Consider the following 15,348-nt stretch of genomic DNA (forward strand, 5'->3'; position numbering starts at 1 on the left):
TTTTTCTTGCATAATTTCCTGACTGAAATTTCCAGTATAATGTTGAATAACAGTACAAAGCACTGACATCTTTGGTTTATTTGTGATTTAGAGGGAAAGCATTCAGTCATACATTATCAAATATGAAGTTATCATTATTTTTCTTAAATGCTTTTACTCACGTTGAAAAACTTCCCTTCAACTCCCAGTTTGTTGAGTGTTTTTTTTTTTATCATCAAAGAGTATTGGATTTTGTTAAGTGCCTTTTCTGTATCTATTGAGATGATCATATGGATTTTGTCTTTTATTCTATTAAGATGTATCACATATTGATTATTTAAAATGTTCAACCAAGCTTGTATTTTGAATATAAACTCCACTTACTCATTGCATACAGTGCCTTACCAAAATAGCTTGAGATAATTAACATACAATACATTTTGCCTACAAAATGTACAATTTAATGGATTTTAGCATATTCAGTCATGTAATCACCACATTCAATTTTTGATCATTTAATTACCTCAGAAAGAAATCTTATACCCATTAAAAGTACTCTTTACATTCCACTTTTCTCCAGATCTTGGCAGCTACTTATCTACTTTCTTCTGTTACTATATGTTTGCCTATTCGAGACATTTTATATCAAAAGCACATATATTATATGGTCTCTTGTGATTAACTTCTTTCATTTAGCATGATGTATTCAAGATTTATCCATGTTGTATATTATATTAATATATGTTTCCTTTTAATTGCCGAATAACACTCCATTTGATGGATATACCACGTTTTCTCTAACCATTCATCAGTTGACATTTGGGTTCCAACTTTTAGCTATTATGAATAATGCTATTAATATTCTTATACAAGGTTTTCTGTGGACATCTTTTATTTCTTCTGGGTTTATGCCTAAGAGTGAAACTGCTGGGTTATGTATTAACTCAAGTTTTTAACTTTTTGAAGAACCATAAAACATTTATGTGCTGCTGGATGAGATCGGCTAGTATTTCTTTTTGAGGACAGATGTGCTAATATACAGAGAAGGCAATGGCACCCCACTCCAGTACTCTTGCCTGGAAAATCCCATGGACAGAGGAGCCTGGTAGGCTGCAGTCCATGGAGTCACTAAGAGTAGGACATGACTGAGTGACTTCCCTTTCGCTTTTCACTTTCACGCATTTGAGAAGGAAATGGCAACCCACTCCAGTGTTCTTGCCTGGAGAATCCCAGGGACGGGGGAGCCTGGTGGGCTGCCGTCTATGGGTTCGCACAGAGTCGGACATGACTGAAGTGAGTTAGCAGCAGCAGCAGCAGTGCTAATATATTCATCATATGTGATATTTTTTTGTGTTTTCTTCTCTTGTGGTGTCTTTGTCTAGTTTTATTATTGGGGTTAACGCAGGCCTCATGGAATAAGTTGAGAAGTATTCCTACTTCTAATTTTTTAGAAGAATCTGTGAAGGAATGGTATAAATCCTTTTAAAGTGTAGTAAAGTTCACCAATGAAGTCACTAAGGTTTGAACTTTATATGGGAAATTTATTACATTTTCAGTCTCTTTTCTTGTTAAAAGTCCATCCACACATTCCTTCTTGACTCAGCTTTGGTAGCTTGCCTCTTTCTAGAAATTAACCTGTTTCATCTAGCTTATCTAATTTGTTGGTATACAATTGTTCATAGTATTCTTACTCTTTTTTATATATTTTTAATGTCATTCCTGATTAGTTTGAATCATCTCTCTTTTTCTTGGTCAGACTAGATAAGAACTACTCAATTTGGGACCTCTTTTTAAAGAACTTTTAGTTTCATTGATTTTCTTTATTGTTTCCTGTTCTTTCATTTATTTCTCCTCTAATCTCTATTATTCCCTATTTCTGCCTGTTTTGGGTCCAGATTTCTAGTTTCTTGAAGTGAAAAGTTAGGTTACTGATCTTCTGTTCAATATAGGCATTTATAAAAAAACTTTGCATGTTGTTTCTGTTTTCATTTACCTCAAAGTATTTCAATTATTTCTTTGACTCATTGGCTATTTGATAGTATGAGGTTTAATTTCCATGTAATTGTGATTTTCCGAAATTTCCTTCTGTTACTGATTTCTAATATCATTCCTTTGTGGCCAGAGATTATATATGATTTCAATCCTTTAAATTATATTAAGACATATTTGATGTGCTAGCATTTATACTATATAATGTTCTATGTGTACTAATAAGAATGTTTATTCTCCTGTTGTTGGTTGAAATGTTCTATAGGTGTCTATCAGCTCTAGTTGGTTAGTATTATTCAAGTCTTTTCTTTTATTGATCCTCTATCTAGTTGTTATATTGATAATTGCAAATTAGTCAACGAAGTCTCCAACTATTATTGCTAAAATTTGTATTTCTCCCTTCAATTCTGCCTGGTTTTGTTCTATATATTTTGGGGCTCTGCTGTTAGGTGCATATATGTTTATAATTAATTGTATCTTCAAGATGAACAAACCATTTTATCATTATAAAATATCCTTTATCTCTAAGTAACAATTTTTGTTTTAAAGTCTATTTTATCTGATATTGTTATAGCCACACCAGCTCTCTTTTGGTTACTGTTTGCACAGTATACCTCTTTCTATTCATTTACTCTCAACCTAGTGGCGCCTTTGTATCTAAAGTGTGTCTCTGTTTCCAAAGCAAAGAAAGCCATAAACGAAAATACAGCTAACAGACTGAGAGAAAATATTTGCAAACAATGCAACAGACAAGGGCTTAATTTACAAAATATACAAACAGTTGAATTATAAATTTAAAAAAACCCCAAAAAACCCAATCAAAAAATGGGCAGAAGATGTAAATGGACATTTTTTTCAGAGAAGACATACAGATGGTCAATAAACACATGAAAAGATGTAACTCACTGCTAATTATTAGAGAAATCCAAATCAAAACTATGAGGTACCACTTCACATGAGTCATAATGGTCATCATTAAAAAGTCTACAAATAATAAATGCTGGAGAAGATGTGCAGAAAAGGGAAGCTCTTACACTACTGGTGGGAATGTAAACAAGGTGGACCATTATGGAAAACGGTATGGAGATTCCATAAAAAAACTAAAACTACAGTTGCCATATGATCCAGCAATCCCATTCCTTGGCATGCATCTAGACAAAACTATAATTTCAAAAAATACAGGCACTCCTATGTTCATAGCAGCACTATTTAAAATAGCCAGGACATGGAAGTAACCTAAATATCCATTGACAGATGAATGAATAAAGAAGATGTGATACATATATACAATGGGATATTAGCCATTTGCAGCAACATGGATGGACTTAAGAGATTATCATACGAAGTGAAGTCATTCAGAAAGAAAAAAGACAAACATCATATGTTAACATTTATACGTGGAATCTAGAATATGATACAAATGAACTTATCTATAGAACAGTCTAACAGACATAGAGAACAGACTTGTGGTTGCCAAGGGGGAGGGAGTTGGGGAGGAGAGGAATGGGAATTTAGGATTAGTAGATGCAAACTATTGTATATACAAGGGATAAACAACCAAGGTCCTACTGTAGAGCACAGGGACCTATATTCAATTTCCTGTGATAAACTACAATGAGAAATAATATGAAAAAGAATATATATGTATAACTGAATCACTTTGCTGTACAGCAGAAGTTAACACAACATTTAAATCAGCTATACTTCAAGAAAGTTACAAACAATAAATGCTGGAGAGGGGGTGGAGAAAAGGGAACCCTCTCGCACTGTTGGTAGGAATATAAATTGATACAGCCACTATGGAGAACATAATGGAGGTTCCTCAAAAAACTAAAAATAGAACTACCATATGACCCAGTAATCCCACTACTGGGAATATACCCCGAGAAAACCATAATTCAAACTGACACATGTACCGTAACGTTCACTGTAGCACTATTTATAACAGCCGGGACATAGAAGCAACCTGGATGTTCACTGAAAGATGAGTGGATAAAGAAGCTGTACAAATACACAAAAAAGTAAACTTTAAATTGGTGGATTAGCAGAGTAAGAGATAAACTATCAATTAAAGTGAGTTTTAAGATAATAAACAAGGGATTTCATTAATGGGGGTATGTATTTAAGTAAGAAAATATCCTCCAATCCTAATATAAATTCACTCAGCTTTCATTTAATAGAAGCTTCTTTTTCATCTCATGCTTCTAAACATCAACTTCACTTTTTCATACATGTGAAATAATAAATTCTTAACCATTTAGGAATAATATGCCTTTTTAGGAATCTAATAAGAACTTAGACTTTCTAGGAAAATGAACATATATATATAAAACCCTTACAATTTAAGGGTTTCTTGGATATTCTGCAGCCTATAAGTTAAGATCCCCTATTGAAAAAAAATTAAGATTTTAATGGGAAAATACAGAACAGATATTCAAATTTCAAATAACTACAATGTCTTATCTTCAATAGAGCAATGAGAATGTAAAATACTAAAACATATATAGGTGGTCTCTAATTACTATACATATTTCATTTCAAAAACTAATTTGTAAACTATATATTTAGAATTTATTACTTATTTTTTCTTATAAAAATATTAGAAACAATGGTTGGGACTATTAAATTGCAAGTCTCTTAAGAATAGATGCTCTTAAGATAGATAACTAATAAGGACCTGCTGTATATATCACAGAAAACTCTTCTCAATACTCTGCAATGACCTGTATGGGAAAAGAATCTGAAAGAGTGGATATTTGCATATGGATAACTTAGTACAGTTTGCTGTATAGCAGAAATTAATGCAACATTGTAATATCAACTATACTCTGGTAATTTTTTTTTTAAAAAAGGTACTCTTTTTATTTGTCTATGTATCATAATGACCTGTGCAAGTAAACAGCATACTTTTTGTTCCCAGGTGATCCTTTATGAAACCTATTTTACTCAATAATGTATTTGAATACAAATGTACTAACAGGAAAGAATATTGAGGCAATGACAAAGATTAAATAAACCACAAAAAATATAATAAAAAAGAAAAGAATAAAATTGATTTTAAATTACCTGTTGCTTGAGAAACAGGCTTAATTAGAAGAGAATATAACAGTAAATATAGATATTTCTAGATATTTTTGTTTGAACATACAGGTTCCTTTTTACTGTGTTTCAAATTTCATTGCAAAATATGTTTCTTTTTAATATAACATCTCCTACTCTTAGCCATGAATAAGGTCATTATTGGACAGTAACAATTTTAATGGACTGGAAGGGCAGATATGTTTTGCCTGTAGTGACTGAAGAGTGTTGAAAAAAGTAAGGGGTAGAGGATATTGTTCAAAGAGGTTTTATATAATAAAATAAATAATTATTTATTATACATCTTAAAATGTGTCCACATTTAATTTAAGTGTGTGTGTGTGTGTGTTAGTCGCTCAGTCATGTCCAACTCTTTGCGAGCCCATGGACTGTAGCCCACCAGGCTCTTTTGACAACGGGATTCTCCAGGCAAGAATACTGGAGTGAGTTGCCATCTCCTTCTCCAAGCTAGTATAAAAATAAGCAATAGAGGGTAAGGGAGCTCCACTGAAAAATTTTTTTAAAAGAAAAATCTTTGGAGTGGGTTGGAGATGAAATTTTTATTGTTTCTTAATCATTATGAGTGTCACTGTGTTAAAGAAGATGGAAAAACTACATTTTGGTGCCATAAATATAAAGGAACAATTGCATATTTTCATTTGAATAATGTTGAACTTTTATCAAAACCAGATAAAGTCATGCGTAATATGCAGAATTCAACTGGATACCATTTAATGCAGAATTCAACTGGATACCATTTAATATCTATAGGCTGTGACCCTATCATATAAGATCAATGGATTGACCTAGTCTTGTCTTCAGAAAAGGACTCAAAGACATTTGTATACTCAAAACAATACCAAAGCACTAACGAGTGAACGACACAAGACTTAACCTCAGAGACATGGATGATATACCAACTCCATCTTTTTAAGTTTGGTATTTGACTCCCTGGTTAGGTGACAATGAAAGAAATTCAGTCTGGCAGGCTGGGTCTATAGCTCCCTGTTAATGAAATCTGTTAATAAAGAACTTCAGTCAACTGAGAAAGTAACTAACTGTCTTCATAAAAAATGTCTTTAGACTGTAGATTCAAAATTAGGTATAATAATAAACAAAATCAACATAACATAGGCATATGGTCATTGATTTAGACTTACGATTTTAAACAGGAATCTTACTAAATTCATCAACATTATCAAAACATTTAAAAGAAATAAAGATTCAACACATCTACATATTTACTGAACTAGGTTTATACAAAATTACCTAAGTATTCAGGAAGTTTTTTTGTTATTGATATCTAAGGTACAGAAAATCAAATACAGTATATCAAACTTAAGTACAGTTTAAAAGTTTTAGGAAACATACTGTAGTGGTAAAACCTGATTAGAAGTAAATTTCAAATTCTGCTAAGTTTATAAAATAATTTGTATTCAAAATAGCCAACTCCAGACTATGAAACCATAAAATGTAAAATCCCTAAATCCAAGAATTTAAAGATTAAAGCACTAAAACACCTGTTATCCTTTGTGAATAACAACTTCTAGAATCTTCCACAAACAGTAGGAATAATTCAAAAGGTTTCAAAAAAGTATTTAAAACTAAGGATACTGAAACAAGATCTGAAGGATTAGATTAACTTGGAGCTCATAGTATGTGGATTTCTACTTGTTAAAGTAAGATAACTGGATAAAATATAAAAAGGCTACTCTGCTTTAGCTTTTCCGATTTAACTATTAATTGCATTGCTCTTGAGATTAAGAAGGAAAAGATTTAAAAAGGATTGTGAAAAAGTCTAAAGTTAGAAGACAGGGTAATTAGAAAAGTTAACAATATAATTGTGCCATCTGAAATATGACCACATGTGAAGCATGGCTACATGAAACTATGGTTTATAAGCATTAAAAAATTTTAATGGTTATATATTGTCTATAAACATTTATACATAAACATGGTGAACCATATCAATGTCTTAAAACAAAATTTTGTTTTAAGTCCTGCAAGTCCAAATAGTAAAGACCTTTCAAATTTTCACACATACACCATAAGTGACTTAAGCAAAATGTGATGTATTAGTCTTTTAGTTCTGTTAGATCATAATCCTAAGGGTAATAAGTTCCAGACTTTAAGGGAACTCAGATGAGTTTGTTTTGAATCTGCAATGATTATATCTGTGCCATTATTTCCCTTCTCACCCTTCCCATTCCATGCTCCATATTACAGGACTCCAAGTTAGATTCTACAAAATATATTTTCAGATTTTACTTTCTTCCTAGTAAAAAAAACATAGGCCAATAGCAATCCTAGATGATTTCATAACTTTGTTAATCACTCTAGCTATCTTTCAAACACTATGTTCTAGAATTCCAGAAAACTACAGTGGAATTTAAACTGTCTCCACCCACTTCCCACTATATTATACCCTCCACTTCCCCACCCCCAGATGAAGGTTAGGTTGATAGATGGATTGAAGATGAAATAAAGCCAGACATCAAATAACTTACTTGAAATCCATCTCTTACCTTCTGTACTTAACCCTGGACTTGATGTGAACTTGGCTACATCAACAATTTTTACAGCAAATTGTTGCCCAGTTTCTCTGTTGATGCATCGTCGTACAACACTGAAGGGACCCCTAAAATAAAAATAAATAAAAGCCAAGTTTAATTTGCTGACTTTCTTAAGTTCTTATTTCCCTTTAATATCTTATTCATATTTCATTTTCTACTATAGCCATAGTTTTCAAAATATAATTGAACATAATTTTGAAAATATTTTCCTATAATTTATGAGGTAATTATTTGAGCTTACTAAGCCATAAAAATAATACACAAATTTACATTTCAAAATCACTTTAAAAAATTTGAGATGGTATTCTATTCAAGGCAAATAATCTTTGTAATTTTCTCTTCACATTTATCAACATCTTAAATAAAATAAGAAAGTGTTCACAGTGGTGAACTTTTATATATTTAACTTATATATATATAACTTTTACCTTTTGAACCAGATACTTAAATCATTCTCTTATCTTAGCCATCACTTACCTAATCTTCACTAACAAATCCTACTAAGTTTATCTCAAATATTTCTTAATCCTGTCCACTTCTCTACATGTATCATAACCTAGTCTAAGCTACTACCAATTTCTACTGGGACCAATGAAAACTTGTTTCTCCCATTGTTCCTGTAGTGATGTTTTAAAAATGAAATTCTGATGTTATGCTTCTGCTTAAAATCCCACAGAGACAAGGTATTTGCAATACGTGTACTTAGTCAAGAACCAAAATAAATAATCCTTAAATAAGAATATATGCTCCAAGGAAATCTGGGCAAAAGGCTTGAATAGACACTTCATGAAGAGTAAGACCTGCATGATTTAATTTCCAGCAGCCTCTCCAGTCTCAACTGAAGTCACAGAGAAATCCTTTGTCCTCCTCAAACTTCAAATTAGAAGTATTCTAAGTCGCCATAGAAAGGAAGTAATTTCTACTAGCAGAACCACTGGTCCAGACATTCTTACCAAGTTCTCTCCTCAATTGAAATTGGTGGCTTTTCCAGAGATAAATCCACATAACTATGGACACCTTATCTTCGACAAAGGAGGCAAGAATATACAATGGAGAAAAGACAACCTCTTTAACAAGTGGTGCTGGGAAAACTGGTCAACCACTTGTAAAAGAATGAAACTAGAACACTTTCTAACATCATACACAAAAATAAACTCAAAATGGATTAAAGATCTAAATGTAAGACCAGAAACTATAAAACTCCTAGAGGAGAACATAGGCAAAACACTCTCCGACATAAATCACAGTAAGATCCTCTATGACCCACCTCCCAGAATATTGGAAATAAAAGCAAAAATAAACAAATGGGACCTAATGAAACTTAAAAGTTTTGCACAACAAAGGAAACTATAAGCAAGGTGAAAAGACAGCCTTCAGAATGGGAGAAAATAATAGCAAACGAAGCAACAGACAAAGAATTAATCTCAAAAATATACAAGCAACTCCTGAAGCTCAATTCCAGAAAAATAAACGACCCAATAAAAAATGGACCAAAGAACTAAACAGACATTTCTCCAAAGAAGACATACAGATGGCTAATAAACACATGAAAAGATACTCAACATCACTCATTAGCAGAGAAATGCAAATCAAAACCACAATGAGGTACCATTTCATGCCAGTCAGAATGGCTGTTATACCAAAGTCTACAAGCAATAAATGCTGGAGAGGGTGTGGAGAAAAGGAAACCCTCTTACACTGTTGGTGGGAATGCAAACTAGTACAACCACTATGGAGAACAGTGTGGAGATTCCTTAAAAAAACTGGAAATAGAACTGCCATATGACCTAGCAATCCCACTCCTGGGCATACAAACCGAGGAAACCAGAACTGAAAGAGACACGTGCACCCCAATGTTCATCGCAGCACTGTTAGAATACATTTGAATCAGTTCTAATGAGGTGGATGAAACTGGAGTCCATTATAGAGAATGAAGTAAGCCAGAAAGAAAAACACCAATACAGTATCAGTTCAGTTCAGTCGCAGTATACTAACGCACATATATGGAATTTAGAAAGATGGTAACAATGACCCTATATGCAAGACAGAAAAAGAGACACAGATATATAGAACAGACTTTTGGACTCTGTGGGAGAAGGCAAGGGAGGGATGATCCAAGAGAATAGCATTGAAACATGAATATTATCAAGTGTGAAACAGATCACTAGTCCAGGTTTGATGCATGAGACAAGTGCTCAGGGTTGGTGCACTAGGATGACCCAGAGGGATGGGATGGGGAGGGAGGTGGGAGGGGAGTTCAGATGGGGAACACATGTAAATCCATGTCTGATTCATATCAATGTATGGCAAAAACCACTACAATATTGTAAAGTAATTAGCCTCCAACTAATATAAATAGATGAGAAAAAGAAAAAAAAAAGAAAAAAAGAAATTGGTGGCTTTCAATACTGGCCATACAATTGAAGCAACTGGGATGAATGATAAAATAACAATGCCCAGGCCCAGGCATTAAAAACACAAATATGCACTTGGTTCCTTATGACTGACAGATTATTGACCAGGGGATTTTGGTAGAAACTAACACCTGTAGCTGACAATTTGTTATGTAAGTTAATATTGAAACATCTCTGGTCAAAAATGTTTGGGCAACAAAAGACATATTAATATGTCTCTGGTCAATAAATTGTTAATAGTTATAAAATAAGTATCTGAACTAAGGTTAATCCAACATGCTTGAATCAACTACTGATTAACACAGAATTCAATCACAATATACTACATTAGTTTATTTGAAGGCTAGCATAGTTTTTTTTGAAGACTACATAATTTATTAAATACACACACATGTATGTGTATACATGTATGAATTTCTCTCCTTCTCAGGAAACAAAACAATCTCACTGATTTTTACAGGTAGAAAAAAGCACACCTGGATGTGTGTGTGTGTGCACATGTGTGAGCGCACCCTGTGTGTGTGCTAAGTTGCTTTAGTCCTGTCCAACTCAGTGCAACCCTTCTGTCCATGGGGATTCTCCAGGCAAGAATAATCAGAAGACAGCAAAAAGTTCTTCAGGTACAGTAGCACATTTGTGATATTTTTTGCCTTAAAGTTCGTTCGTCTTTATTCTTGCAACCAGAGGACTGGCAAAAGAATATAATCTAACCTAGACTTCAACATTTCTCTGAGATCATATGAATCAGTTATTTCATCCTGCAGTCATCAAGACATCAGTTATTACTCAGTTTCAAATCTCTTGTCAAGCAATCTAATAAAGCTAAACTGAAACAAAAAGAAATAGTAATGATGTACCTTTCAGCACCCTATACAAAAAGGACCTTTTGGTAATCAAAACTGTTCAAAGATTTTCCTCTGTGAAAAGACAATGTAACAATGGGAATCTGCACTCCCACAAATGTTTTCATTCTCAAGGTGGATGTCTTACTTGTGATGACTTATCCTGACAATAGCAAGCAATTTCAGGAAATGTTTAGCGTAATTGGTTTTTGTCCACACATAAACCCCTGGGACTCTATTTATATATATATTTGTATAGTATGCTTCAACTCACTACACCTTTTGGATAACTTCCAAGTTTTAAAGGACTGTGAGAATGAGAGAAAACAATAGTAATTAATAATTAAATTTTGGAGGCCAGAAAGCAGATGGAGCAATGGTAACTGGCTTAGCATTTGTAGGAAGCCTGAATTGCAAGGAGAAAAAAATAGTTCAGAACCAAATTCACTCACACTACAACATTCTCAAGAAGTATCTGAACTCTGAGAAAGAGAGAGTGGGGCTAAACTAACAAGGTTTGAATGAAATCTATTAGAGAAGTAGTTAAGAGTCTTAGATCTGGGACTTCCCTGGTGGTTCAGTGACTTCCCTGGTGGCTCAGCTGGTAAAGCATCAGCCTACAATGTGGCAGACCCGGGTTCAATCCCTGGCTTGGGAAGATTTCCTGGAGAAGGAAATGGCAACCCACTCTAGTATTCTTGCCTGGAAAATCCCATGGACAGAGGATCCTGGCAGGCTACAGTCCATGGGGATGCAAAGAGTCAGAGTGACTTCACTTTCACTTTCTTTTCAATGGCGAAGACTCCACACTCCCAACACAGGTGCCCCGAGTTCGATCCCTGATCAGGGAACTAGATCCCACATACTGCAACTAAGACTTGGCATAGCTAAATAAATGAATAATTTAAAAAAAAAAAAAGAATCTTAGATCCTCCTCCTCTATTTCAAGCCACTGGGTAAATGCCCTACCTTAACCTTACAAAGGGCAATTCACTGAAGAGTGTAAAACATAGGGTCATAGAACTGGTAACAGGCGGCTGAGGAAGTGGACACTATGTAAAAACCAAAGGGAATATATGATCACACACAAGATGAATGTAGCCAGCCCATCTTCTTTTCCCTTTCAATGGGGGAGAGGGGGATATTAAAAGCTAGGATAAATCCTTCAGGCAGCAGGGAAAAGATTTTCTATTGAATATGTGACCAGGCCAGAAGGAAAGACCTAAAGATAATGACATTATGTTGCTCAACCAGATCACATTTCTTGAAACCCAAAGTCAACAAGTTCCGCCACAAGTTCACAGTTTTCAATCAACTTTGCAACCACAGCACTGATCACATTCTGGGCTAAATAGTTCTCTGCTGTGCAAGGATGTCCTGTGCATTGCAGGGGGGCTAACAGCATCTCTAGCCGCTACCTGGAGATGCCGGTAGCACCCCCTCAGACAGTTTTGCTGATCAAAAATGTCTCTAAACATTGTCAAATGTCCCTAAAGAACCACTGCCCTATTTCTACTCATGAATAGACAACCAACCTCCCAAGATATCTGGAGAAGTGTCTCCAATTTGGATGACAGAGATCAAAACAGAAAAAGGAACTTAGAGGGAACAGACTAAACAAGAAAAAAATTTCCAACTATTAATACCATTAATATCCTTGGAAACATAACTACGAAACAAAAATGGAACTTTCAGGAAACAAGAACAGGGTTCTTGAAAAATAAGCATATGAAGAAATTTAAAACTCAACAGAAGGGCTGTCAGAAAAAGTTGAAGAAATTTCCCAGAAAGTAGAGCCAAAAGAACAAAGAAAATGGAGGGGAGGAACTCAAATAAGCCAAGAAAATTTCCCAGACCATAATCCTGAGGTGCCCAAATTGAAAGGAACCGCCAAGTGGAAAAGCAAAAAATAACATACAAGGGAACTCCCATAAGGTTATCAGCTGATGTCTCAGTTGAAACTCTGTAGGTCAGAAGGAAGTGGCACAATATATTTAAAGTTATGAAAGGGAAGAAGCTACAACCAAGGATATTCTACTCAGCAAAGCTTTCATTCAGATTGAATGGACAAATCAAAAGCTTTATAGACAACCAAAAGCTAAGAGAATTCAGCACCACCAGACAAGTTTTGCAACAAATGCTAAAGGAAATTCTCTAAGTGTAAAAGAAAAGGCCACTACTAGAAACAAGAAAATTATAAATGGAAAAGACTCCCAGTAAAGGAAAACATAAAGTAAAGGTAGGAAATCATCTGCATACAAGTAAGATATAAAACCAAGCAACAGCGAGAAGAGCATAACACAAATGCAGGATATTGGAGATACATTTGAAATTAAAAGACCAGGAACTTAAAAATAATCGTGTGTGTGTGTGTGTGTGTGTGTGTGTGTCTGTGTGTGTCTGTGTGTGTGTATGTGTATGTGTATATATATATCTGCCTGCAATGCAAGACACCTGAATTCGATCCCTGGGTCAGGAAGATCCCTTGGAGAAGGGAATGGTTACCCACTACAGTTTTCTTGCCTGAAGAATCCCATGGACAGAGGAGCGTGGTGGGCTCTAGTCTATAGGTTGCAAAGAGTCTGACACAACTGAGCGACTAATACTTTTCACTTTATATCAAAACCTCACAGTAACAGCAAACAGAAAATCTACAATAGATATACACACGAAAAAGAAAAATGAATCTGAACATAAAACTAAAGTTAGTCAACAAACCACAAGAGGAAAGAACAAATGAGAAAGGGGAAAAAAAGACCAACAAAAACAAATCCAAAACAATTAAGAAAATGGCAATAAGAACACATGTGTGTATGCTCAGTCACTCAGTCATGTCTGGCGGCTCACTGTGACCCTATGGACTGCAGTTGACCAAGTTCCTGTATCTATGGGATTTTTCAGGCAAGAATACTGGAGTGGGTTGCCGTTTCCTCCTCCAGGGGATCTTTCCAACCCAGGATCAAACCCATCTCTCCTGTGGCTCCTGCATTGGCAGGCAGATTCTTTACAATTGAGGCACCTGAGAACATACTGATATCTACATTAAATGTAAATGAACTAGATGCTCCAATAAAAAGATACAGACTGGCTGAAGATACACTCTCCCAAGAGTGAACCAAGAAGAAATAGAAAATACAAACTGACCAATCACAAGCACTGAAATTGAAACTGTGATTTTAAAGCTTCCAACAAATGTCCAGGACTGGATGGCTTCAAAGGCAAATTTCTATCAAACATTTACAGAAGAGTTAACACCTATCCTTCAACTATTCCAAAAAACTGCAGAGGAATGAATACTCTGAAACTCATTCTATGAGGCCACCATGACCCGAATACCAAAGATGATCCAAAAAAAGAAAATTAAAGGTCAATATCATTGATGATGCTTTTGAACTGTGGTATTGGGAGAAGACTCTTGGACAGCAAGGAGATCAAACCAGTCAATCCTAAAGGAACTTGACCCTGAATATTCATTGGAAGGACCGATGTTGAAGCTGAAACACCAATACGTTGGCCACCTGATACAAAGAGCTGATTCTTTAGAAAAGACCCTGATGTTGGTAAAGACTGAAGGCAGGAGGAGAAGGGGATGACAGAGGATGAGACGACTGGATGGCATCACCAACTCAATAGAAATGAGTTTGAGCAAGCTCCAGGAGATGGCAAAGGACAGGCAAGCCTGGCACGCTGCAGTCCTTGGAGTTGCAGAGTCAGACACAACTAAGTGACTGAACAACAAATCACTGATGAATATAGACATGAAAATCCTCACAAAATACCAACAATCTGAATCCAATAATACATTAAAAGGATCATATACATGATCAAGTGGAATTTCTCCCAGGAATGAAAGGATTTTTCAGTATCCACAAATCAAACATGGGATACACCACATTAACATATTGAAGAATAAAAACCATGTTATCATCTCAATAGCTGCAGAAAAAGCTTTTGACAAAATTCAACACCCATTTATGATAAAAACATTTATGATAAAAAAGTGGGAATAGAGGGAATATATCTAAACATAATAAAAGTCATATATGACAAACCTACAGCTAACACCATACTCAAGGTGAAAATCTAAAAGCATTTCCCCTAAGATCAGGAACAAGACAAGGATGTTCACTCTTGCCACTTTTATTTACCATAGTTTTGGAAGTCCAAGCTGCAATAATCAGAGAAGAAAAAGAAATCCAAATTGGAAAAGAAGTAGTAAAATTATCACTGCTTGCACATGATATGATACTATACATAGAAAATCCTAAAGTCACTACCAGGAAACTACTAGGGCTCATCAATGAATGTGGTAAACTTGCAGGATACAAAATTAATACACAGAAATGTCTTGCATTCCTATACACTAACAAAGAAAGTCCAGAGAGAGAAATTAAGAAAACAATCCCATTTACTATCTCATCAAAAAGAATAAAATACCTAGGAATAAACCTACCTAAGAAGACAAAAGACCTG

General features: G+C 34.7%; 1 protein-coding gene across 8 annotated transcripts in view; it reads right to left on the reverse strand.

Annotated features, from left to right (window-relative positions):
- CASK (calcium/calmodulin dependent serine protein kinase) overlaps positions 1–15,348 on the reverse strand; it is a 369,874-nt gene that overhangs the window by 288,105 nt on the left and 66,421 nt on the right. For 4 of the 8 annotated variants that reach the window (XM_065915191.1, XM_065915189.1, XM_065915187.1 and 1 more), the window contains exon 2: positions 7,572–7,684. In XM_065915191.1, coding sequence (XP_065771263.1) covers positions 7,572–7,684 — 113 coding nt within the window. Of the gene's footprint in view, positions 1–7,553; positions 7,685–15,348 lie in introns of all 8 variants that reach the window. The other 4 variants (XM_065915190.1, XM_065915188.1, XM_065915186.1 and 1 more) reach the window with 1 other exon arrangement.

This window comes from Muntiacus reevesi, chromosome X (genome assembly GCF_963930625.1).
Source record: "Muntiacus reevesi chromosome X, mMunRee1.1, whole genome shotgun sequence".
Taxonomy (NCBI): domain Eukaryota; kingdom Metazoa; phylum Chordata; class Mammalia; order Artiodactyla; family Cervidae; genus Muntiacus; species Muntiacus reevesi.